The sequence below is a fragment of the Cryptotermes secundus genome, unplaced genomic scaffold (genome assembly GCF_002891405.2).
Source record: "Cryptotermes secundus unplaced genomic scaffold, Csec_1.0 scaffold178, whole genome shotgun sequence".
NCBI lineage: Eukaryota > Metazoa > Arthropoda > Insecta > Blattodea > Kalotermitidae > Cryptotermes > Cryptotermes secundus.
The window spans coordinates 302,744-327,379 of record NW_019728499.1 but is presented as its reverse complement, the minus strand read 5'-3'; the positions used below and the strand labels follow the sequence as shown (position 1 = coordinate 327,379).

General features: G+C 42.5%; 1 protein-coding gene across 1 annotated transcript in view; it reads left to right on the top strand.

Moving 5' to 3' along the window:
* The window catches only part of LOC111865161 (aquaporin AQPAn.G), a 78,830-nt gene extending 55,684 nt beyond the window's left edge, over positions 1-23,146 (top strand). Inside the window, exons 3-6 of the mRNA XM_023852942.2 lie at positions 190-333; positions 9,544-9,753; positions 20,751-20,831; positions 21,560-23,146. Of these exons, the coding sequence (XP_023708710.1) occupies positions 190-333; positions 9,544-9,753; positions 20,751-20,831; positions 21,560-21,667 (543 nt within the window). The 3' untranslated portion in view covers positions 21,668-23,146. The remainder of the gene's footprint in view (positions 1-189; positions 334-9,543; positions 9,754-20,750; positions 20,832-21,559) is intronic.
* Positions 23,147-24,636: the final 1,490 nt, after the last annotated feature.

The following is a 24,636-nucleotide window of genomic DNA, read 5'->3' as shown; positions in this document are numbered from 1 at the left end:
GACAGATATTTCCATTCTAAGGATAGTGGAAAGAGATCAGGGACATTTTGAATATGACTAAGAAGGAGCATTGAGCACTCTACAAGCAGCAAGTTTGCACTGATAATAACAATAAAATACGGAGAAGAGTGGGCGTTTTTACTAAGACTTGAATGGGGAACTTAATGCGATACAATTTCATTGTTGCAGGCTGTGGGCCACGTGAGCGGGTGCCACATCAACCCAGCCGTCACGTGCGGATTGTTCATCTCCGGACACGTCAGCATTCTGAAGGCCCTCTTTTACATCATCGTTCAGTGCATCGGTGCAGTTGCCGGAGCCGCTGTGTTGGAGGTATGGAGTCGGCAGCTGCTTTACGCCAGCGCACTCAGCGCCAGAACCTCTTAATCTTGTTCTTGAGATTCTCCAACCTTTGACACGCACTAAGATTGAGAACGCTACCCTTAAAGCAAGCCTCATTCTTAAACAGAACAGAGAAGGAAGTCTGAGGGTTAGCTTCTCATATGAAGCATAGGTAAATGTAAATTTGCCTTTCTGCTTAATTAATTAAGTATTACGCCATGAAGACATATGGAGGAGTAGAAGTAGAGCTCCACCATTCTTGACCTCGGAAATGGATATAGGTGAGCGGTCGTCTTCACGCTCCGGCCGCTTTAACCCGGTACCCATTAGATAGGAGGCTGAGTGGGCCCCAGAGCCGGTCTGAGCAATGGGAAGTCACTCGCTCACTCATGGAGCTGGGCCCTTCTTGAGAAACTGCAAATTATGCAACTACTCAAGAACTTCCAAGAATTTTAAGGAACCCGAAAGTTCATTACGGTGTTCACAAGAGCCCTCCGGCGGTCCTTATCCTGAGCCAGATCTATCAAATCCATAGAGAAACATTTCTTTTTGCTGCTGGGACTCGAACCCCAGCTGTCTATCCAGTAGCCCGTCGCTGTACCGACTGATATATATGAAACGCATGAAGTATAGTACAAAGTATTTCAGCTTCAGAAACTTTTTCCTGCTAGTATTGATCACTTTTTATATGTAAGATAAGGTGGAAAGAAATCAATTAAGTTAATAATGATTTATCGTAGACTGTGAAAGAATTTTTAGGTATATCCCTTTCAAGATGGTAACAACATATGTAGGATTTCTGTTTTTCATAGACCTTAAACTCGTCTTTATCTCACAGTATAGATCTGTAGAGCACATTTAATAACCTTCATCCTTTGCTTAAATTACGACCCACTATCAGTTCACGAGCCTAGTCCGTTACTCCTGTTCGGTGCATTAGGCACAAGATCACCTTGTGCAGACGAGCTAAGTAGGAGAACACCGGAGCTGCCCTCGTATTGCTCCATAGTGGCATGTATCAATATGACAACTCACGTAGTGCAACGTGGCTCCTCAGGACGGGTTTCGGAATCAGGTGGTGAGGTTGTGGTTATCCGTATCGACGGGTCGTTTGAATAAGCAATCCGTCTTCCTAGACGAGAAACAACAAATGTCAAAAAGAGGATCCTTGCAACAGAAATTTAACCTGTCAATTGAAATACTTAAGTAATAAAGTAAACGTATCCATGTAACAGGCCGTGAAAGCCCATAGGGTTGTGAGATGTTGAGGTTCCCACATTTTCTAGACAATCAGCTCATAGATGGCGGCAAGCTTGTCAGCCTACGCGCCGGCCGCCCTTTACACCCAAGAATATCCCAAGGATATTCCTGGTACTAATTTCTGTTAGAGGCTGAGTCGACCCCAGGGCCATAGTGCGGCCGGAAGGATTAGGTCAACTGAAAAAAATCCAATGACCTCATCAGGACTGGAACCCGCGACCTCCCGGCTTATACCATAGTGCCTCAACCAACTACGCTACCGCGTGCACTTAAAGAAACTAAGATAAAATGTATATGTTGTGCATAAAAGGTACATATGAGATCAGACACAAGCTTTCATTTTATTGCTAGTGGGGCGGCACTAAGACCCTTGTACTGCAGCCACTTCTGGCCTATTGTACCAGCCCCAGATGATGGGTGAGGGTGATTGTGGAGCAATTGGTGGAATGAAGAGTGGCAGGGAAAACCGAAGCACTCGAAGAAAATCTGTCCCAGCGCCACTTTGTCCACCACAAATCCCACTTGACCAGATCCGGGTCGCCGAAGTCTTTAGTCACGGAGCCAGGGCTCTTGTCAGTACACGAGCGTCCAAACTGTTATACATTTTAGATATTTCTGAGCACAGTCTCATATAAAATGGAAAGAAAGTTAGAGATGCGCACAAGAACACATGGAGAAGCGCGTAATGAGAGCTTAAGCCTATATTTCCTTACAAAATATGTAAAGCTGAACAGCGTGGATTTATACGGACATACATGGTATGTAATTTGGGCAAGGTAACGATGTGGAATCATTGGGGGATATGTTGCTATTGTTATTCGATTGCTGAAATATTGCCCTCCGACAGACAGATACCAAATTCGCCTATTGGTTTATGGGTTTGATTGATTTGTTTACTTGACTTCGCATTGATTCAGCTGTACTGGTTACTGGCAAGCATTCAAGCATTCAAGCGTCAAGGGAACCGACACAGTAAGACATTAAAGCGAGGTAATTTGTCGTAGCATTGCCTCCACGTCATGGTCTCGGGGTACGTGACGGGAAGTGGCACAGGACGCAAGACGGTTCCCGCTCACCTCATAGTTAGGAAGCCGGATATTTCGACCCACCTACTGATTTCAGTTCACTAATTACTTTATTGCCGGTCGCGGTAGCCGAGCGGTCCAAGGCATGTACTGTCTTCGCTCGCTTGGAAACCGGGATTATGAGTTCGAATCCCACTCAGGGCATGGATGTTTGTGTGCGTTTTTCTGTGTTTGTCTCCTTGCGACGAGCTGATCACTCGCCCAAGGAGTCCTACCGAATGTCTAAGATCTAAAAAAACCGAAGTGAACGTAGTTCATTGAGGTAGGCCTAGGCCCACTGGGGCTGTAGCGCCAAGGAAAAAAAGAATTACTTTATTAGTTTTTTCTGGATATTATTTCTACGTCAGGAGCCGGGATAGCTCAGTCGGTATAGCGACTGGCTACGGGCTGATGACCGAGGGTTCGGAGTGCAAGTGCCGATAGGGTCAAGAATTTTCCCTTCTCCGTATCGTCCAGACCGGCCCTGGGATTCACCCAACCTCCTATCCAATTGGTACCAGGGGTTCCTTTCCCCCTGGGGGTAAAACGGCCGGGGCGTGAAGATGACCACTCACCTCCTGCTAGTGCCGAGGTCAAGAAAATGTAGTTCTACGCATCCAATCCCCCACAGGTCTCCATGGCGTAGTGCTTAATCATTTAAGCACAGGAACAACTTCTCCTTTTTTATTATTTCTATCTCACCGGCTCTGTGGCCTAGTGGTCAGAGTTCCTGGCCACAGATCCAGGGGTTCCGGGTTCGATTCCCGGCGCTACAGGATTTTCTGGGTAGTAGTGGGTCTGTAACGGGATCCATTCAGCCTCGTGAGGATAACTGAGGAACTACTTGAATATAAAAGTAGCGGCTTCGATCTAGAAAACCGAAATTAACGGTCGTGAGGATTCGTTGCGCTGACCACGCGACACCTTTCATCCGCTAAAGTTGGCACTAACTTCGCCAACAAGCGGTGGTCGCTCGGTTGATATAGTTTGCTTGTGGACTAAAGCCACAGATATTGTTATCAAGATTATTCCAGTATTTGTTTAGGTGCAATGATTTCTACCACAATAATTGCGTGTAAAACTTAAAACACAAGTGATAACACAGCAGATCAACTCGCAGTTCAGCTCTTTCCTCTGTATAGCGATGACGACAAATACGTAGTTTTGCGGAGCATAAGAAGTTGCAGACGGATGTCTAGGTCAGGTAAATAGCTGCAGAGCTGCATCGTTGGTGACCTCGGTACGATGTGCTACTGTTTGCCCTGGCTTTCATTATGCAGCACAGCACTTTCTTGCTTTCTCTCACGGTCATTCATGGACCTTGTCCAATGTTGCGGTCACTCGAGCGTACAAACCACATCCTTCTTACTGTCGGCTGTTGAGAGCCAAAGCGATCCATCGCAATACAAGCAGTCACACCCCCCATTATCTGATTTCACTTACTACGGCGTTAACATTTTGTTTGGTGTACTGAAGTATTCTAAACCACAAAACTGTTGCTGTTTTAAAAGGCAGGATATGATCTTGTATGATATCCTTCTCTACACTGCTCCCCGTTTCTCCTCGGTTAGCTATGAGATGACAATCAGGTCACAGTGCAAGAGTGATGTATGTACACAGTTGCTTCTATGATTGACAATCATTTAATTCATCAATCGATCACCATTCGAAGCGACAGCGGAAACAACTGAACGCTGGCCAATGAGAATATTGGTAATATTCATTAGAGCAACAAGAGATAAGAAATTTCATCTTGTCATTAGAGTTGATTTTAAGAAAATCAGAAGAAAAACGTTCGATACTTCATTTAGGTTATACAATCATAAAGCTGGAATTCGTTAACGACCGACCCTGTGAATAATCTTTGTAAGGAGATAATCTGAAAGCATTAGGCCGTCACCACACGAATATAACAATTTTACATCACTGGCGGCTGCTCTGTGGTCTAGTTCTCAAGAGTTTCTGGCTACGGATTCAGAGATACCGGGATCGATTCCCAGCGCTACCAGATATTCTTAGAAGTAGTGGGTCTGGAACGGGGTCCACTCGGCCTCATGAGGATGACTGAGGAGATATTTCAAGGAAATAGCGGCTCCGGTCTAGAAAACCGAGTTTAATGCCTGTAGGACTCCGTTGCGCTGACCACGCGACACTCTCTATCCACTAAAGTTGGCACTAACTTCACCGACAAGCGACGGTCGATCGGTCGGTATAGTTCGCTTACGGACTATAGGCCACGGAGTTTTTTTTTTACGTTTCTTATTTTACTGCCGTTGTAATAATCTGCAAAACTTTTTGCGGATAGAGGGTGTCGCGTGGTCAGCGTAACGAATCTCCACGGCCGTTAATCTCGGTTTCCTAGACGGGAGCAGCTACTTTTTCATTCAAGTAGCTCCTAAATTATCCTCATGAGGCTGAATGGACCCCATTCCAGACCCACTACTTCACAGAAAATCTGTTAGCGTCGGGAATCGAACCCGGAACCTCTGAAACTTCGCCGACAAGCGGCGGTCACTCGGTTGGTACAGTTCGCTTGCAGACACGGAGGATTTTTGTTTTGTCATAATCTCATGACAACGCAGTTTGGAGCTGTAATTTTGACCATGTTAGCATAATTTCATTAAGTAAATTTTAATTGACTTTCAATTATCAATGCTGCATCTCTCGGGCCATATCCTCGTTCTTTTGAATGCCGCACAAGAATTACACGCACGCAAGTAGAAAATCTAAGAATACGTGTATGCTTAACTGTCACCACAATTCTAATAGACTAGAGACGTGTAGTCTAGGATTTACAATTAAATCATGCAGTTTAAGTGTAATATTATAACTTCCTTATACCTCCATATCAATTCTCCTGTAAATCCTGTTTTCTTGATTTATTGCATTCATTGGTTAGGAAATGTTTCGCTTGAATGTGGTATGTGCAGCCAGAAGACAGATGATATGGCGCCAGTATGCGCCGGAAATATTATTGTACGATGTACGCTTCCATCGCAGCTTTTAAATCAACTAGCAAATCCACGAAACTTGGTACGCATGTCTTGCCGTCCAAGTGCTTTCAATTTCTTAGAATAATTGACCTAAATAGCTCTCCAATGGAGCACATTAAGTCTATAATTAGTTTCGCTAAGCGAACATGTGTTGTGGTCATTCTCATACAAATTTAACAAGTACACGACGACAATGGGACAGATAAAACTTACATTATGCCCCGTATATGTAACTTTGTGTGGCGATGGCACAAATCTTAAAGGTACAGGTTAAAGAAAAATAAAACTATCCCTGTAACAAGCCGTGGAGGCCCACAGGGTTGTGAGACGTCGAGGCTCTCATATTTTCTACAAAATCGGCTCACAAGTGGCGGTGAGGTTGTGAGCCTTACAAGCCGGCCGCTCTTTACCTCTAGGAAAATTTATGGTACTCACTTCTGTTAGAGGCTGAGTAGACAGCAGGGCCATAGTGCGGCTGGAAGGAATAGGTCAGTTGAAGTCAACGGGAATAGAAACCGCGACCTTCCGGTTTGTACCATAGTGCCTCAACCTACTCGAGGTAAACTTTACAATCAAAAATAAGCCGAATTGTATTATATAGATTCTTGGAATGTTAATTTTTTTTTTCCGTTCTGTATTAGATGCAGAAAATAATATATACATAGAACAAGAGCTTGGGGACATGCGGTAGCGTAGTTGGTTGAGGCACTATGCTAAAAGCCGGAAGGTCGTGGGTTCAAGTCCCGATGAGGTCACTGGATTTATTTTCAATTGACCTAATCCTTCCAGCTGCACTAGGCCCTGGGGTCGACTTAACCTCTAACAGATATGAGTACCAGGAATTAATTAAATAATTTTCCCGGGGAGTAAAGCGCGGCCGGCGCGTAAGGCTGACAACCTTACCGCCATCTTTGAGCCGATTGTCTAGATAATGTGGGACCCTCAACGTCTCACAACCCTATGGGCCTTCACGGCCTGGTACAGGGATAGCTTTACCTTTTTACATACAAGGGATGACCACTTTAGAGTATGGACTGTGGTTTCGAGGAACGTAATGCAATTAATTACGACTGGTTCAGAATTTAAATTCTCAGCCGAAAGGTTAAATGCCTTTCCTTGAGTGCTGCAGGTAATCATGACATTGCCGTTGCATCAACAGGTTGTAATGAGTTTTGTTCCCACGGCAGTTCATGCACTGCACATTAAGATTAAAATATTGATTGGCTGTAAAAGGACTGCGAGGTTAGATGTTTGTGATAAATCATCAAATCAACTATGTATCTTGCATTGAGTAATGACCGGAGGTGGGGGCCTTATTGTAAGATTATTATTCTTGTAGCGACTTGTTGCATGTTAGGGCTATCCAAAGTCCTGTCTCTGGAGGGTGATATTAAGTGAATCAAAATGCCTGTATTTCAGCCTCCTTAGGAAAGAGCCAGAGTAATCGGGGAGTCCCATCCAATGAGCTTGATTGTGAAGATATTTCGATATAGCGTTTAAGCCACCGCAAATCTAGGATTCATGTGCATCACTGATGATGGCACCCACCGGAAGACACGAGAGTCCGTAAGAATGACGATAAAATTGCAAATTAGAGCTTCAAAAATAAATCTTCAGACCACAGGAAGAATAAAGAAAGTGAAGCCGGCCCTGTGCTTAACTAATTAAGCGCTACGACATGAAGACGTATGGGAGAGTGGATGTGTGGATCCACGTACTGTTGCCCTCAGAACTAGTTGGAGGTGACTGGTCAGCTTCATGCCTTGCTCGGTTTAACCTTGCGGAAAAGGCATCCGGTAGCCATTGGATAGGATAGTGGGTAGGCCGTAGAACAAATGTGGACAACTTGCAGAGAACAAAAAAGTTGCCCCTACCGGGACTCGAACTCCGACACGTCGCAGTCCAACCCCTAGTCAGTCGCTATACCGCCTGCGCTAGGGATATGAAAATAAAATTACAACCTTAAAACAAAATTATATCCAATGATGGAAATTTTCGGTTCGTACAAACTAACATAATGTATGATAATAACAGTAACTTCTAAATAAGATAGCGAGGACTGGGTCTAGTGGCCAGAGTTAATGCCTACAGATCCAGAGGTCACGGGTTCAATGCCCGGCGCTACCAGATTTTCTGAGAAGTAGTGGGTCTGGAACGGGGTCCGCTCAGCCTCGTGAGGAAAATTGAGGAGCTATTTCAAGGAAATAGCGGCTCCGGTCTAGAAAACCGAGATTAACGGCTGTGGGGATCCGTTGCGCTGATCACGCGACACACTCTATCAGCAAAGAATTGGCACTAACTAAGCCGACAAGTGGCGGTCGCTCGGTCGATATAGTTCACTTGCGGACTACAGGCCACTGCGTTTTTTTGTTGTTGTTTGAGGCCTGTGTATTTATGAAAGGGGACAGGAAGACGGAAGAAGCATTGGCGGGGATTGCACTACGTTACCGGGCGTCACGGCACTGCGTCATGAAAAGATCACAGACAATAGCTTCAGGATTAGCAGTTAAGATGAAGAGAACAGGGAAGCAGGAGATGGAACACAAGCCACAGGGACGAAGAGATTCTGGGGGCATGATCTGACCATGGAGAGAGAAACTCTAACAGGGTTTAGGAATAATTAGTTAAATCAATGCTACATAATTCGTAATTATATATTTTTCTTTTATATGATTGTAAATCCTTAACTGACACTGAAATGTTCTAAACCAAAATAATAAAGACGTTACGTACTCATACAAACTAAAATTCGTAATTGTTTTCCCTGGATGTTATTAGTTCGATTAGACTAGATTAGAATTAGAATTATCAAGTCAAGGAGGATGAGGTGGGCAGGTCATGTAGCACGCATGGGGGAGACGAGTAATGCGTATAGGATATTGGTGGGAAGCCAGAAGGAAAGAGTCCACAGGGAAGACCATGGCGTAGGTGGGTGGACAATATTAGAATTGATCTTAGAGAGATAGGATGGGATGTTATGAATTGGATAGATGTGGCTCAGGATAGGGACCAGTGGAGGGTTCTTGTGAACACGGTAATGAACCTTCGGGTTCCATAAAATGCTGGGAAATTCTTGAGTAGCTGCTGAATTGGTGGCTCCTCCAGAAGGGCTCAGTTCCATAAGTAAGTAAGTAAGTTAGACTAGATTAGATTGGATTACGTTAGACTTAATGATTTCAAGGCTGATCACAGTGGCCGCGCTGTAGACAGCATGACGTGTCTTCGCTCACTCGAACGCTGGGATCGTGAGTTGGAATCCCACTCAAGGCATGTATGTCGCGTTTATTCTCTTTGTATTGTCCTGTGTATGTAGCGGTCTTTCGTCGGGCCGATCCCCAGTCCAAGGAGTCCTCCCGACTGTGTATAGGATTTCGAAACCGAAGTGAAACGAAGCTTTTCACGGATGCCCTGTGACCCAAAGTGAGAGCAACATAAAAGAGATTTCATGTTTTCAAAACAAATGAGTGATAATTTTGATCTTGTTAATGGGTGATACCACCATGTAGATATAAGATGCATGTCCAGCATTCTTGCTGCTTCCATCTTCGGGGTGAAGTTACTGCCCAATGATTCCTGCTGATACTGTTCAAATTGGGGAGTTTTCACCGATGTGTCGATCTGTGCTCAAAATTATACAAATGAAACTCTTGCTTAGTTGTCCTGTAGTTTCTTCAAGGGGTTACAAGCGGTTATTAAGGGCTCGTATCAGCAGAATTTGTTTAGCTTCACTCGAAATTCCTGTTTGCCGCAAAGACAAAGTGTTCCTAGCTTTTTACATAAATCCCGCTAAAACGGATGTGATGATGGTGATGATGATGATGATGAATTAGCAGTGTCACGGAAACTAAACACTGGGCGATATTCGGTCGCTACGTCTGTTTTAGGTTCTGACCCCGAAAGACGTGAGGAACTCGCTCGGCATGACGACCATCAGTGGCCTCGTGACTCCGCTTCAGGGTTTCTTCATGGAAGCGCTGATCACTTTCGTTCTGGTGCTCACTGTGGAGGCTGTGTGTGATGACAGGCGAACCGACGTGAAGGGATCGGCCCCCCTGGCCATCGGCCTCTCCATCACCACCTGCCACCTTGGAGCAGTGAGTGTCTCATCCTGCTTATTGCACTAATGCTTTAGTCAGACGACAAACTTTCTTATTTACTAACATGGTCACCACAAAAACATCGATGTTTTGAAAACATAAACAATATATGCGGTCTTAAGGATTTCTGCGAATTCCATTAATTCACGATAGAAAATGTTGGTCGAGTACCGTGGAGAAGCATTCAGAATTCGTCGTCAACTAGACCTTATCACCAGTAACCAGTTACACATTTATTGCTTTGCCACACCGCTGATATTCTGATAAATGTCGTACTTGTCCACAGCACATGAAATATAAATTGTCACAATTTTATAAACTGTGATTATAGATGGAGTTTGGATTTGATGATTGGAGCTATTGGACTCTTTGATTCAGAGCGTGACTACAATTTACAGTTCAACATTACACACACACTAGTCTCCACGTGACGTCTTCATTAACCATTGCTCGGTAGCATCCTCAAATGCAGGACGTTCCCTTTCCTCTGTGTTCTCAAACTATCCCTGGCCTCGGCTACCAGTTTCTTGCGGCAACAGCTCACAACGACTCAGCAGGTCTCTAACTCTCTCACTCACCAACCATCTAACTCAACTCAACTGACTCACTAACTGTCCCGCTTATAACATCTCAGAACGGACCGCACATAAAACACCGATCCTCTGTTGCTGTTTAAGAGCTGTTGCCTAGTAACGGCCGTTTTCTAGTTGTTTGTTTCGCTGTCGTTGCCTAGGAACGGGTTAAATACCACAATATTTTTATAAATTAATTATATGTATACATGAACATATCCAACTATTTCTGGGTTAATTTTAGTGGCCAAACGTCTAATATCGACATTGTGCAAGAATTATGTACAAGAATTCATGTTGGTGAAGGTTTTAGCAAATGAAAGCCAAACTCGCGTGTTCATACCAATGTCACACTCATAAGAACAAATTATTACTGTGTTAATAACAAGGCTGGTTACGCAATACGAACAACGGTGTTGTGACAGCCACACAGACCGAAAGATTCCGGGCAGATTCCGCTTGCTGTTCGTGAACTTAAGAATCGTTGCTAATCAGCACTAACGGGGCAGGATGGAGCAGTAGACACCTGGTACCGTGCTTACCATGACAGTGACGTTTCCCTTTATTCGGATACAACAACACACAATCTAGCTTACGACGGCTGACCTAATAATTAGCTTTGTAACTGTACGCTGTCTACTAGCTAGCGGCTAATGTGGGTCAGTGTCGAGGCCATGGAATAAAATGGAAAATACTGTTCTTTGCCCACGAGACCACAGCTTTAAGAGTCTCCGAGCATGTGTCTACGTTAACACGTAACGTTTACTGAATGATTTATGTATATTCCGCTTGTTCTGCCCAAATTTGTGAGCTAAAAAGCCACAAATGTTGGGCTGCATGAAATCCCAAAGGAAGCATGCTTACAGTTTGGAAGTCAAACTCCTTAGGAAAGTTTAGACTTTTGCTGTAAATTGCATATTCCTCATGTTTCTGTATATTTCTTTTTCCTTGGCACTACAGCCCCAGTGGGCCTAGGCCTACCTCCATGAACTTCTCCTTTCACTTCGGTTTTTTTAGATCTTACACATTCGGTAGGACTCCTTGGGCGGGTGATCAGCTCGTCGCAAGGCCTCTACCTGTACACAAACACAGAAAAACGCACACACACAAACTAAACATCCATGCCCTGAGTGGGATTCGAAGCCATGATCCCGGTTTCCAAGCGAGCGAAGACAGTACATGCCTTAGACCGCTCGGATACCGTGCCCGGCTTCTGTACATTTACATACTCATAATTCTAAAGTAACAGTACAAAATATTATATTGAAACACAGCAAGAACGAAGATGTGTACACAGTTTCCAAATATAGTATTTGAAAATTGGTCCAGATGCTCATCATTTTCAAAATTTAGACTAACCACTGCCACTTTCTTGTTAGGAAGGTTAAAGTAAAATATACTCTCATGCAATATAATAATTTTTATGGTGCAGTCAATTTATTCTCACGTTTGATTCTTTAATTACTGTTATTATCCGCAGATCCGTGTTTACTACTCTCATCCTCTGTATGTCAACTTGTGCTACTTTATTTCGGGTCGTGAGAGCGTGCGCTTTTCTTCTACGTGTGGCAGTCTACTTCAGAACTGCATACTTGGCGGTATTAGCTTATTTAATGCAGGTCAGACTTGACCAGTAGGTTACCTTTATTGTCCAGCAACTGCCCAGTCGTTTGCTGCAAGTAATGAAACGCGCATCGCGTGTTGTTTGCATATACGAGTAGTGTTCAAAATGGAATTACACAGTGACAAATCTCCAAATATAATCTAATAATTTCCTAAAATCAATTTTGATAAAACAAGAAACAGAAACATATCTGCCACGTGAATGTTACAATTACCCTTCTAATAGCGTAGTTGATCGAGGCACTATGTTACAAGCCGGAAGGTCGCGGATTCGAGTCCCAATGAGGTGGATGTTTTAAACTGCTCTAATCCTTCCAGCCACACTATGGCCATGGGGTCGACTCCGCCTCTAACAGAAATGAGTACCAGGAATCCTCCTGGGGTTAATGGGCGGCCGGCGTGTAAGGCTGACAACCTTACCGCCATCTGTGAGCCGACTGTCTGCAAAATGTGAGAGCTTCGACGTCTCACAACCCTATGGGCCTTAACGGCCTGTTACAGGGATAGCTTTATCATCAACAACAGCAAGTTAAATACGGACTTGCAACGTTGTATTGATATATGTCACAAATATGTCTAGGATAGAATGCTGTGGTTACGTAATTCATATCCGGGAGGTTATGTATTTAATTCCCGGTCACGAGACCGAATGTTATGACTGGGTATTTCCGTCGGTAACCACAATTTCTCCAAGAAAATTCTCAGACGGTAGTATACAATAGCCTCAAACCCTTCATTCCATGTATTTATGAAACAATTGTTACCATTCAGTGTTTTGTTTGAGGAGATATAGCTTTTAGTTTGAAAAATCGTCGTTAAATGAGCTAAGTAATAAATGAATAAATCACCTCTGTTGGTAGCGATGTTTCATAATCGGTTCTCAGAAACACGTTACGGACAGTCTAAACAACTTGACAGCCTTTATTTAGACAGCCACGTCTGCGTATCGGCAGACCTCGCTTTAGGGCAGACGTTTTCATATCTGTCAGCAACGGAAGACTGCTGTAGTTGATCTGTCGTCGCACATTCTTCGGGCTATTTCATTTCTACGACGTTGATTCACAATCCGTTTACAGTTTTTAATAGTACAAAGGCGGACTACAAGTTTCTCCATGGACAGATTTTCAGAATTATAAAAAATTAGGTCCCTATATTTTACCTGTTCCAATCTACTCTTCCGCCGGTCACGGTAGCCGAGCGGTCTAAGGCATGTACTGTCTTCGCTCGCTTGGAAACCGGGATCGTGGGTTCGAATCCCACTCAAGGCATGGATGTTTGTGTGCGTTTTTCTGTGTTTGTCTACAGGTAGAGGCCTTGCGACGAGCTGATCACCCGCCCAGGGAGTCCTACCGAACGTGTAAGATCTAGAAAAACCGAAGTGAACGGAGAAGTTCATGGAGGTAGGCCTAGGCCCACTGGTGCTGTAGTGCCAAGGGAGGGAAAAAATCTACTGTTCCAACTAACATTTCGAAGATTGATGTAAAGTAATCATTACCTTTAAGAAGCTTTGAATATTTATTGTTTTCTTTTATTGTTAGTGGGGTGGGACTAAGTACCTTGTACTGCTGCCACTTCTGGCCTATTGTACCAGCCCGAGATGATAGGCGAGGGTGATTGTGGAGCAATTGGTGGAATGAAGATTGGCAGGGGAAACCGAAGTACTCGGAGAAAACCTGCTCCAGCGCCACTTTTTCCACCACAAATCCCACTTGACGAGACCCGGGATCGAACCCGGGCCGCCGCGGTGGTAAGCCAGCGACTAACTGCTTGAGCTATGGCGCAGTTATTTATAAGAAAGAGTGAACCATGATATCAAGTAAATGGAAGACAGAAGAACTACCAAAAAAATGCCATCCAAATAAAGAATCATATGGGAGCGGGAAAAGTAGCATTTATGCTGGGACGAAATCTGGTACTATGGTTTGTCGATTTTCCATGTTGGGACTAATTATGTTAACACACTTCTAAACGTAGGGTCGCATATAGTAATTTCCTCAACGCCAGCCCATGCCTTCAGACTACCGCAAGCTCCACACAAGAACTGCACACTGTTGCAGTGTATCTGTAATGTGCCTGACAATACCGTGATGTAATACAGTCGCTGTTGTGAACTGAGTATTCAGAACATATTAATTCTGCACCATTAGCACGCAATGGTTACTGTTATTGCAACATGGACAGAAGAACTGTGCTGCCGGCTGCATCAAGAGCCAGTACGCTAACTTGTCGTTAATCAGCACAGACGAAATACACGTGCGCCTGAACTGTTTCAAGTGCTATGTCTCTTCCAGCTCCGCTTTGTTCGAAAACCTGAAGGGAAGAGATCATTAGGAGAATTTGTTCTAAACGGATAATACTAAAATGAATCCTAAAAGAGTAGGCTGGTTGTCAAAGTGTTGGCTGTATTAATCTGGTTCATAATATGGTCCTTGTGAACATGGTAACAAATGTTTCCATTAAAGGCGGAAAATTTATTGCTAACTGGCTACCATCCATTTCTGTTACATGCTGTTGCAAGTTGAAATGAAGCACTTCAAAAATCAGTACACAATTTGTGGAAATTAATGAAAGATTTTGGATGATTCTTAGTTTACTTAACGACTGAACTGGAAGGGGTGTGGGTGTAAGATGTCATGACCTCTAGAGAGGTTGACTACTACATCAGCATATTCGTGAATGGACGGAAGGAAGCCTTGGGACAGTTTGCCTCCGTGCACAGAACCAATCCCTGGCCTTCCAAAACACGAAGCAGGGAACGTAATAAGTCGTAACAATACATTTAATAATAAACAAACCATTTTAACTTGAACTTTCTTTAGTTGCAACGTTTTAGGTTTTGGAAAATGAACGATGATATATGACTTGTTTGAAGTATAGAAATAAATTTAAAAGGCATAATATGTAAGTAAAAGTAAAGGTATCACTATAACGGGCTGTGGAGGCCCATAGGGTTGAGAGACGTTGAGGTTCCCACATTTTCTAGAAAATCGGCTCATAAATGGCGGTAAGGTTGTCAGCCCTAGGCACCAGCCACCGTTTTCCCCCAGGAATATTCCTGGTACTCATTTCTGTTAGAGGCTGAGTCGACCCCAGGGCCATAATGCGGACAGAAGGATTAGGTAAATTGAAGGCATAACATGATAGAAGAATAAATAAAACTCAGTGAAACAATGGCTGTCGTGTTAGTATGAAGTGTGGACATGAGCAGGGAGCTATTATACTGAGCCCTGAGCCCTGAAAAGGGGATAAATGTGCGAAGGAAGTGAATACAGAAGTACGAAATACAAGAAATATAGGAGCGCGCAGATCGATTTAGGGTTGTATAGAATGAAATAAAGACATATTCAGAAGATGATCTGCAAGTCTATAAAGCGAAATTTAGAACGCCCTGTAATAAGATGCAGGGACCAATATGCCCGTATATTTAAGCTGCTCTGAGAAATACGTTCGGAAGATCGCAATGTATATCTATAGGATATAGGAAAGAGTGAAAGTAAAGTCTGTAAATTTTCTTAGGAATCGATTCTATAAACCCAAGCCTCTTGCGCTCGGCATATAGAGACTGTACAGCTGTATGGAAGAATGACTCCCACGGCGCAGGAATTAGCATACGCAGAACTTAAAAACACTTTCACAGTCACAGTGAATATAACCTGGCCTCAGAATTGGTGATGGGTGTATACATCTCATTAATGCAGACATTTCCATCTGTCTTACTCATGGAGTTGTATAGCCCGTTATTGTGTTGCGCGGCATATGGCACAATGTAAATATCTGCCCTCACAAAAACATTCACATTTTGTACCTGTCATACATACACGGTCTGGTGTCTGAAGTTTCATACGTTAACTCTTTTTGTAGCAATTCCAGTTTTGTGTAAGCCTAGTCCTGTTGGATAAGAATGAAAAGGTAGTTATCCCGTGTAGTTAGCTAATGAAGCACTGCGCCATGAAGGCGTATGGGGGAGTGGATGTATAGATCCATATTTTTTTAACTAGACAGTAGCTGGAGGTGGGTGGTGAGCTTCAACCCCCTGCCGCTTTAACCCCAGGGAAAGAACCCCCGGTACCCATTGGATAGGAGGCTGGGTGGGCCCCAGAGCCGGTCCGGACGACGTGGAGAAGAGAAAAATTTGACCCTGCCGGGACTCGAACTCCGACTCCTCGGTCGTCCAGCCCGTAGCCAGTCACTATACTGACTTACCTATAGCGGCTCCAGTACTATGGCATTTCGGAGCATAAATATTCTCCGAATTCGTTCATTTCGATTTTGGTCAGGATGCTTACTTACTACAAATAAAATATCTAGCAATATACAAACGTCAGAAAATATTTGCCTTTGTATTTTTTGCTTTTACTTTACTGAACGACCTTTCCACCAACGCAGGATTATATAGGTCGGAATGAAGAATGTGAATATTGAATTGGAAAGGATCCGAAAGGAAGTGGTCGTTGCCTAATGTTAGAGTTCTATCCGGAATTTTTTCCGGAAGGACAGAGGAAAACCATGAAAACTCTCAAAACGGCGTATTGAGTATCACTGCCGAGCTTCGAACTGAGAACCTTCCGAATAAGAGTAGGAAGTTTTACCACTTGAGGCAACTTACACGGTATTTACTTTTATATTAGTTAAATATTTACTATACGGAAAAAGTTCCGAAGAACAGTTATGCACACTTGAAGCATCATGAAGAAATTGGTGAATAAGATCTAAAAGTTCGTGACGATAGGATATTATTCGAACTACTGACTTCAGCGACATAATCCACTACCGTATTTTAATTTAAAACAACGTTCCGGAGACTGGACTCTGTTTCCATGCTAAGGTATAAAAGGCCTACTCGGTTGGGCCCAATCGACAGAGGCAGTTCCTCTATCCAGACTAAAACAGGACAACGGATAATGTTCCGAAAGTCAATAATTACATTAAATCTGTGACCGTTGTACTGATGTTCCGTTATAGCAGCGTAAGAACGTCTGATAAAGCACTGTCATAATTAATACGAAAAAAAAACTCCATGGTTTTAGTCCGCAAACGAACTATACCGACCGAGCGACCGTCGCTTGTCGGCGAAGTTAGTGCCAGCTTCAGCGGATAGAGTGTGTCGCATGGTCAACGCAACGAATCCCCAAGACCGTTAATTTCGGTTTTCTAGACCGGAGCCGATGTTTCCTTGAAATCGTTCCTCAATTATCATCACGAAGCTGAGCGGACCCCGTTCCAGACCCACTACTTCTCAGGAAAAATCTTTGGCGCCGGAAATCGAACCCGGACCTCTGGATCTGTAGCCAGGAACTCTGACCACTGTACCACAGAGACGGTCACGATCGTAAAAATACATTTCTTTAAAAATTACGATGAGAAATTTAAAGCAATATAATTTAAATAAATTCGTAACCAAAGAAAATGTGAATGCATTCCGCCTTCAGCAACTATTTGCGCGCGCTAGAGCAGCTGATTCTAATTTGCAGATGGCAGAGTACGTTCACTTTTCCTCTCGCTGCAGAATCTTGAGAACGTTAGATCACATCCTCCAGGTGAATGACGAAATAGCTGAATGCTAGGCAGAGCACATAGTAGTGCGAGTTCTGCTTCTGCGAGCGAGTACCCTTCGTCGAGGCTCGCTGTGATATTATTTAAAGTTCTGCACCATTACATATTCGGTAAGGAAGACTGGATATCGGCATCACCTCAACATCGGACAAGTTACTTCCTCCCAAGTGACGAATAGTACACTAATTTCGCAGACCCTTCCCCGTCTTTATTTACTAAACTCACTCCATAAATCAATTAAGAACAAGCCCAAGGATAAAAACCCCATTTAGTTTTTTTTTCTATTGACCTGTAGCTCTTACCTCGACATCCTCCAAAATGGAAAGTGAAAGGTGAACTGTGCAAACAAATGAAGTGCGGCGAAGTTATGATGGATGCCACATTATCACGAACAAGTGCGCAAGAAACAAAACAGGACTTGCATGCGTGCTGCATTGCGAAAGTAAAACATGTCTCCTTCAATTAGCTACATGTTTTAGGGTATGTTCTAGAAACTTCATGATTCAATTCTAAATGGAACTAAAAACATCGGCTGAAATCTTCTCTACAGCATTATAAAGATAGACGAAAACAATTTGAAATATGCATATAGGTCTTATAATAAACAAGAATTACGAATAATAACGTTGTTTTTTTTAATTGCGTCATATAATAATTGCATTAATGCTGTTCACAAAGAAATGTTAGTTTGATTTTCAAAATATTTATTATGTTAAATATAAACTTACATGAACATAATTCATGTTGATGTTAAGAGATTTTTGAGATGACAAAATTCTACGATAAGCCTGTATATAAAGAACTTTGACTGTGTTGTGTACTTTAGTCAGACGTGTGGACCCGAATGTGCAGTAGCCTCCTCTCACATTTCGTTGTCCGGACTTAACGCAATTCTGATATCTGCCTTTGAATAGTTTACCGGTAAGCTCCCACTTTGCAATGCTATACTCGTACAATCACAAGAGATTTCACCTAAAACAGACGAGCTATACATATGTTACCATAATTATAAGATTATATTTAAGCATCTTATTGCACTCTGTACGATAAATGATATTAACTCCGTCCCAAGTGCAAACAATATATTATATGTTCTTGATCTTGCTCTCCTTTACACTACATGTTTGGACCTCAAACGGCCATCATCAGGTGTATACACTCATGTTGCTGTTACACTGCACGTAGTTTAAAATTTAACAGCTACGTGAGTGTATACACCTGATGATGGCCGTTTGAGGTCCAAACATGTAGTGTAAAGAAGAGCAAGATCAAGGACATATAATATATTGTTTGCACCTGGGACGGAGTTCATATCATTTATCATAATTATAAGATGGGTACATAATCTATAGTAGACTTTAAAGGATTCTGACGATGGTGTATACTGTACAGAACTATAACGTTTATTTTGATTCTATCCATCGTCTGGTATATATAAGAAAAAACCACAACGTTTCGGAAACTGGATCTCTGTCCGTCCTCAGGTGGATGGAGCAGGATAGACCTACTCAGTTGGGCCCGTTAGAAAGAGCTAGTCTCAATCACTGGACCCAGTGAGTAGGTCTATCTTGCCCCATCAACCTGAGGACGGAGACAGATCCAGTCTCCGAAACGCTGTAGTTTTTTGTCTTATATATACCAGACGATGGATAGAGTCCAAAATAAACCTTGTAGTTCTGTACAACAATCTATAGGTTTGAATTTTTATCCTCGTGATTTTTGCTGCGGGCGTGGGGGGGGGGAGTTCAGAATTTTGAGCAAATACAAAAAAAAAAATCTTATGCCATAACTTAGTGCGATCATCACGTAATTTTAAGACGCACGTACTGCAGGGAACCCTGAGCTTCGGTCTAATGAGGAATGGCTCACTACATAGCTGCTTTTCTTTGACAGACGAATAGAAAAGCATTTCTCATCTCGAGGGCTGCAAAATTTCCAGAGGTGACTCATAAAAGTTAAATTCATTAACATTCACACTATTCAGCAGAAAGGCTAATAATATTTAAATAATTTATAAGTTTTCTCGGCGGTGAAACGTTTGTGAGACCGCGCAGTCTTGTAGAGTTTAACAAATTCTTAAAGGGACATACTGCCTCAATCTCCCAAATTCCCTGAAGGTGATGGTCGCAGGTTGCTCCGAAACGTTGATAGTCAGCTGGAAGACTAGCGGTGTCATGACCAGCAGACTACATTCTTAAGTATCAGGTAAATTACTCATACAATTATTTATATGGCTGAGTACCACGTCAACAAATGCATAAGGCCAGATTGGAACTAATAATAACGCACAAATTCTAAGACAACGTTAGCAATGGGCCTCAGTCTCCTGCAGTCTTCATCACTGAAAAAACAAGACTCGCCTCTTGATACGGTGCGGAGTGCAGAGCTGGGGATTCAAACTTCCTCTGTCATACCTAGCAGTAATTCAGCTATTAATATTTCGTTTCGAACATTTGCCATGAATGAATTTCTTTACCGTATATAGTTCTGTAGCGTGGTTGGTTCGGGCACTATGCTACGAGCCGGAAGGTCGCGGGTTCAAGACTCGATGAGGTCATTGGATTTCTTTTTTCAATTGACCTAATCCTTCCAGACGCATTATAGCCCTGGAGTCTACTCAGCCTCTAACAGAAGCGAGTACCAGGAATATTCTTGGAGGTAAAGGGCGGCCGGCGCGTAGGGCTGACAACCTTGCCGCCAATTATCTAGAAACTGTGGGAACCTCAACATCTCACAACCTTATGAGCCTCCACGGCCTGTTACAGTAAGACCTTTACTTTTTACTTTCTTCTGTTGCTAGTGGGGTGGGACTAAGTCCCTTGTACTGCGGCCACTTCTGGCCTATTGTACCAGCCCCAGATGATAGGTGAGGGTGATTGTGGAGCAATTGGTGGAATGAAGTTGGCAGGGGAAACCGAAGTACTCGGAAAAACCTGCCCCAGCGCCACTTTTTCCACCACAAAATCCACTTGAGTAGACCCCGGGATCGAATCCGGGCCGCCGCGGTGGAAAGCCACCGACTAACCGCTTGCGCTATGGCGCAGCCTTACTTTTTGCTTACTTTACCGTATATAATTACAGAAAATATATTTAATCAGTATCGTTTTAGACTTCAGAATTTGTATAACGCTGCAAAATCTGTTAGTTCCTGCTCTAGTCATGGAGACTAGAACATTGTGTCAATATAGACCGTGAGAGCACTTTCTGTGGACAGCCACTGAAGTATGAATGTTTGATCTGTTGCAGATAAAATACACAGGTGCCAGCATGAACCCTGCCCGTACATTTGGGCCTGCCGTTATAACAGGATCGTGGGACAATCACTGGGTGAATATAGCTTAATTACACTCCCATTCCTTCCAAAATGTCTGAAATTGTATTATAAAGATTACGGGTTTCTGGGATACACAGCAGCTCAATTTAGCAGATTGCCCACTTTTTCAAGGTAGAAGAGTACATTTTTCTATCCTGAAGATGGAGTCAACAGGTTTCTTCAAAATTATATCTATCTACCAAACTGTACGACGGAATATTCCAGAAGACCGTAATCTTGATACTGCTAAATAAATGTCGAGTGTTTTGATTCATTATTAAGTGTTTAATGCAGTATTGCAGTTTTACGAATGACTTTATAAATCATTCGAGGGCCAGTGTATATGTACATATATATTCCATAGTGTTCATATATATCAGCAAGTGTGACTGTGGTAACATAAATTCAAATGAAATCTTCGAGTTAAAATATATATTAAGTGAAAACATTTTGGAGAGTATTAGAATTTAGAGCTCTTAAAATATAGAGTAATATTCGCTTACATTACTCAACAACAAGGCAGAAAGTGGTATAAAATTTTTCATAGAACTGAAATTAAAGTCATGTTTAGAATTTTGCATTGTCGTGTGAGAATACTCCGCTATTCTTGGAGAAAAAAATTACATTTGGCAGTGTTGGAAAGAGAACGTTGTGAGTTGAACGTCTTTTTGATAATTAAAGTGCCAAATTATAACTGAGCTTAAATTGGAGGGGTTAATAGTGTTGTGCTTGGTCCTCGCAGGTGTACTGGGCGGGCCCCATCCTTGGCGGTCTGGTGGCCGGAGCAGTGTACAGGTTCTTGTTCCAGGCCAGGAAGGGGGAGGACGAGACAAGCTCGTATGACTTCTGATCATTTATTCTCACCGCACATCATTAAACTGTCATTGTATAAAATATTTTGTACTATATAAATCGAAGAGAGAGGGAGAGAGGGAGAGAGTTCCGTACAGACGATCAACTCCGCCCGCCATGTTCAATAGCTCACTCTTAAGCTTCTCTGAGTATGTGAAGTCAATGCAGGAAGAAAGAAGCCAAGAGTAGACATAAGCGTCTCCATTTTCTTTCTCGCATAGACCCTACACATCTCTGCGAAATTTGTATTATCTGCTGAAAGTGCAATGTACATATAAACTTTATATTTAAATGACATCAGTAAGTCACATGAGGCCTCTTTTCAACAAGGAAGAAATCTGTTTATATGCCGCAATTTATAACCTTTAAAGTGACGACTGAAATGGCCTATATTTAGATAAGAGACTTTCTATATAATCCACATTCAGTGCACGTTAAATATGGCTACAATTTAGAATTCTGAAACTAGAGTAATTAAGAGCCTAGAAGAACTATACAGACATGCTAACTATGGTCTGTCCCTGAGTTGACGTGTATTTCTACGACCAGCTCTCATACGAAATGAGCGAGTTTCAGGAGAGAAGTTGTAGAATGAGCCTTATGTTTTCTGTTTCCAAACAAAGCTTCAAGAATCTCAGTTCATCATCAAAGTATTTTCCTTTGTAATTATATCACACCGTATAATTAAAACATATTTAAAATTTATAAAGTAGTGAATAAATACTCAGTTATATAAAAATTAAATAGTATATTGTGTTCTGTTGAAATATATTTGTTAGATTTTTCCAAAAAGGTATTTGTCAAAGACTGATTGTATTTTGATCTACTGCACTTGCGTTCTTAAAAAAAAGCGTCGTTGGGCTGCAGTTACATATGTAACACAAGAATTAGTAAATATTTTTCTGCGACATTTAAACAAGTTTGTCAGACTGTGGAGGATATAACACACAAGTCTGAGGTAGCAGTTGCAATATATATAAACTGAATGATACTTGTAAAACTCTCTATGTAACGACAAACTCCAAGTTCGAATCTCCGAGTGCAGCGCTTGCGTGGACAGACTCCGAAAGTATATTTCCGCGGTAAGGAGCTGGCTGGAGAACTTGCACCTCATGCTGATTAACGCTCGAGTGCTTCGCCATAAAGTGGTGTATAGGCCTAGTAAGCAATAAATTATTAACAAGTTCTACATGCGGTGTTGCACCCTATTAGAATTTAAGTGAGTTGTATTTGATGCAATAAACAACTTCAGTCTACATTAAATATAATGCGGCTTCCATTGATAAAGGGAGTAATATTCTCACAGCCGTCGTACACCAGCGGAAGTCGTTTACCACGGCATTCCTCTGACTAAAATGAAACGTACAATTACACATTACATTGTGGCAGCAATTAAGCGAAAGTGAGTGTCCCTGATTAAGAAATGTAATATTCCTGCAAAACTTGATCTAAATAAATGTCAGTCTGGTTCTTCAGAGTTATTTGGTACTAAATCATGTTCCCATCAAAGAGTTAATAGAATGAATGTTAATTATAAAGAAAACAGTCTTCTGGGATGTGGCACCGTGTAGATGTGGTGTTAACCGACACCGGTCTGCTTGTACCGGTTCTCACGGTCTCGTCGCTTGCGGATTTTCTTATTTCTTCTACCCGAAAGATGGAGGCGATACGTTCCTCCGAAACCTCGGTTAACACCACATCTACACGGTGCCACATCCCAGAAGATTGCTTTCTTCATAGTCACCGCCGTGAAAACCTCAAATCTTACATGTCGCATGTGCACCTCCCGTCGCCGTTAGTAATCTTAAAAATAATCTTTGAAGAGAGGCCAGAAATTCTCAACAGGACTCGCAGCTTAATTTCCTGCTGCAGAGATTTAAAATCCCCCCGCACTATTCCCATTATTATTTTATTTCTTAAAGAAATTATCACTTAACTAGCAGGTTCTGCCTTCGTCTAATTTATGGGCTATAACTTAAAGCTTCTTTGACTCATAAACAATATTTTATACTTAATTGGTAGGTATGTTCATGATATATCTCCATACCGAATTTCAAATGCCTACATCCGAAATTTTTATTAGTTATGGCCGTGAAATCAGAGGCAAAAGAATATTTCTGCACGGTCGCCATGATTATTTTACCTCCACAAAAGCTGCACATTCTTCTAAGATGTATTACCATTCATTCATTCATCCATCAGTAATCTCTCAGACGACAGGTCCACAATCTCTTCCAAAACAGTTCCTCCACTTAATGCGATCTTCTGTTTTTGGAAAGAGACTATCCAGGAAAAGTGATAATGTGGTAGTTTTTCCATTTGCTTTCCACATCGCAGTACGACAGCCGTTCAAACCACTCTGGTCACGCCTGTTGCTATACGAACTTGAACCATCTCGAGCATAATTTGTTCTGTGCTTCAAGTCGTTGCTGATGACGCTGCTTCCGGTATCAGTTTTTGGTTTTTGGTATCTCTCTTCGTCTGATGCCTACCCTTTGACCTGTCCAGCAAGGGAGGCCCTGCCAGTAGCTACGCTGCCGCTGGTATAGCTCTCAGGGTCCTTAGCATACTCAAACCCCCTCACCACGATAAGGCGGAGACACCAACGAGGGGGGTATTTCCATTATCACTACAAAAACATAAAAAGTGTCGCTTCCTCATAAAAAATTTGCGAGTCCTCCATGTTGTAATCACAGACTTTAGAAATGTAAACGCCATAACGTTGGGCTGGCCGCCAATTGCATAATATTCACATCAAGTTAAAAGAAATCAGTCAAGGTACTCAGGAGATTATGGGGGGGGACATCTACAGGCAGAACGGCGATTTCGTAAGTTTACTGTCTTTTGAGATGAAGGGAAGTCAGCAAAATAATGAGTAAAATATATTTTAGTAAAACGAAAACCATTCTCCCGAAGACAAAAAAGAAATCCGTGGCCTGTAGTCCTCAAGTGAACTAAACCGACCGA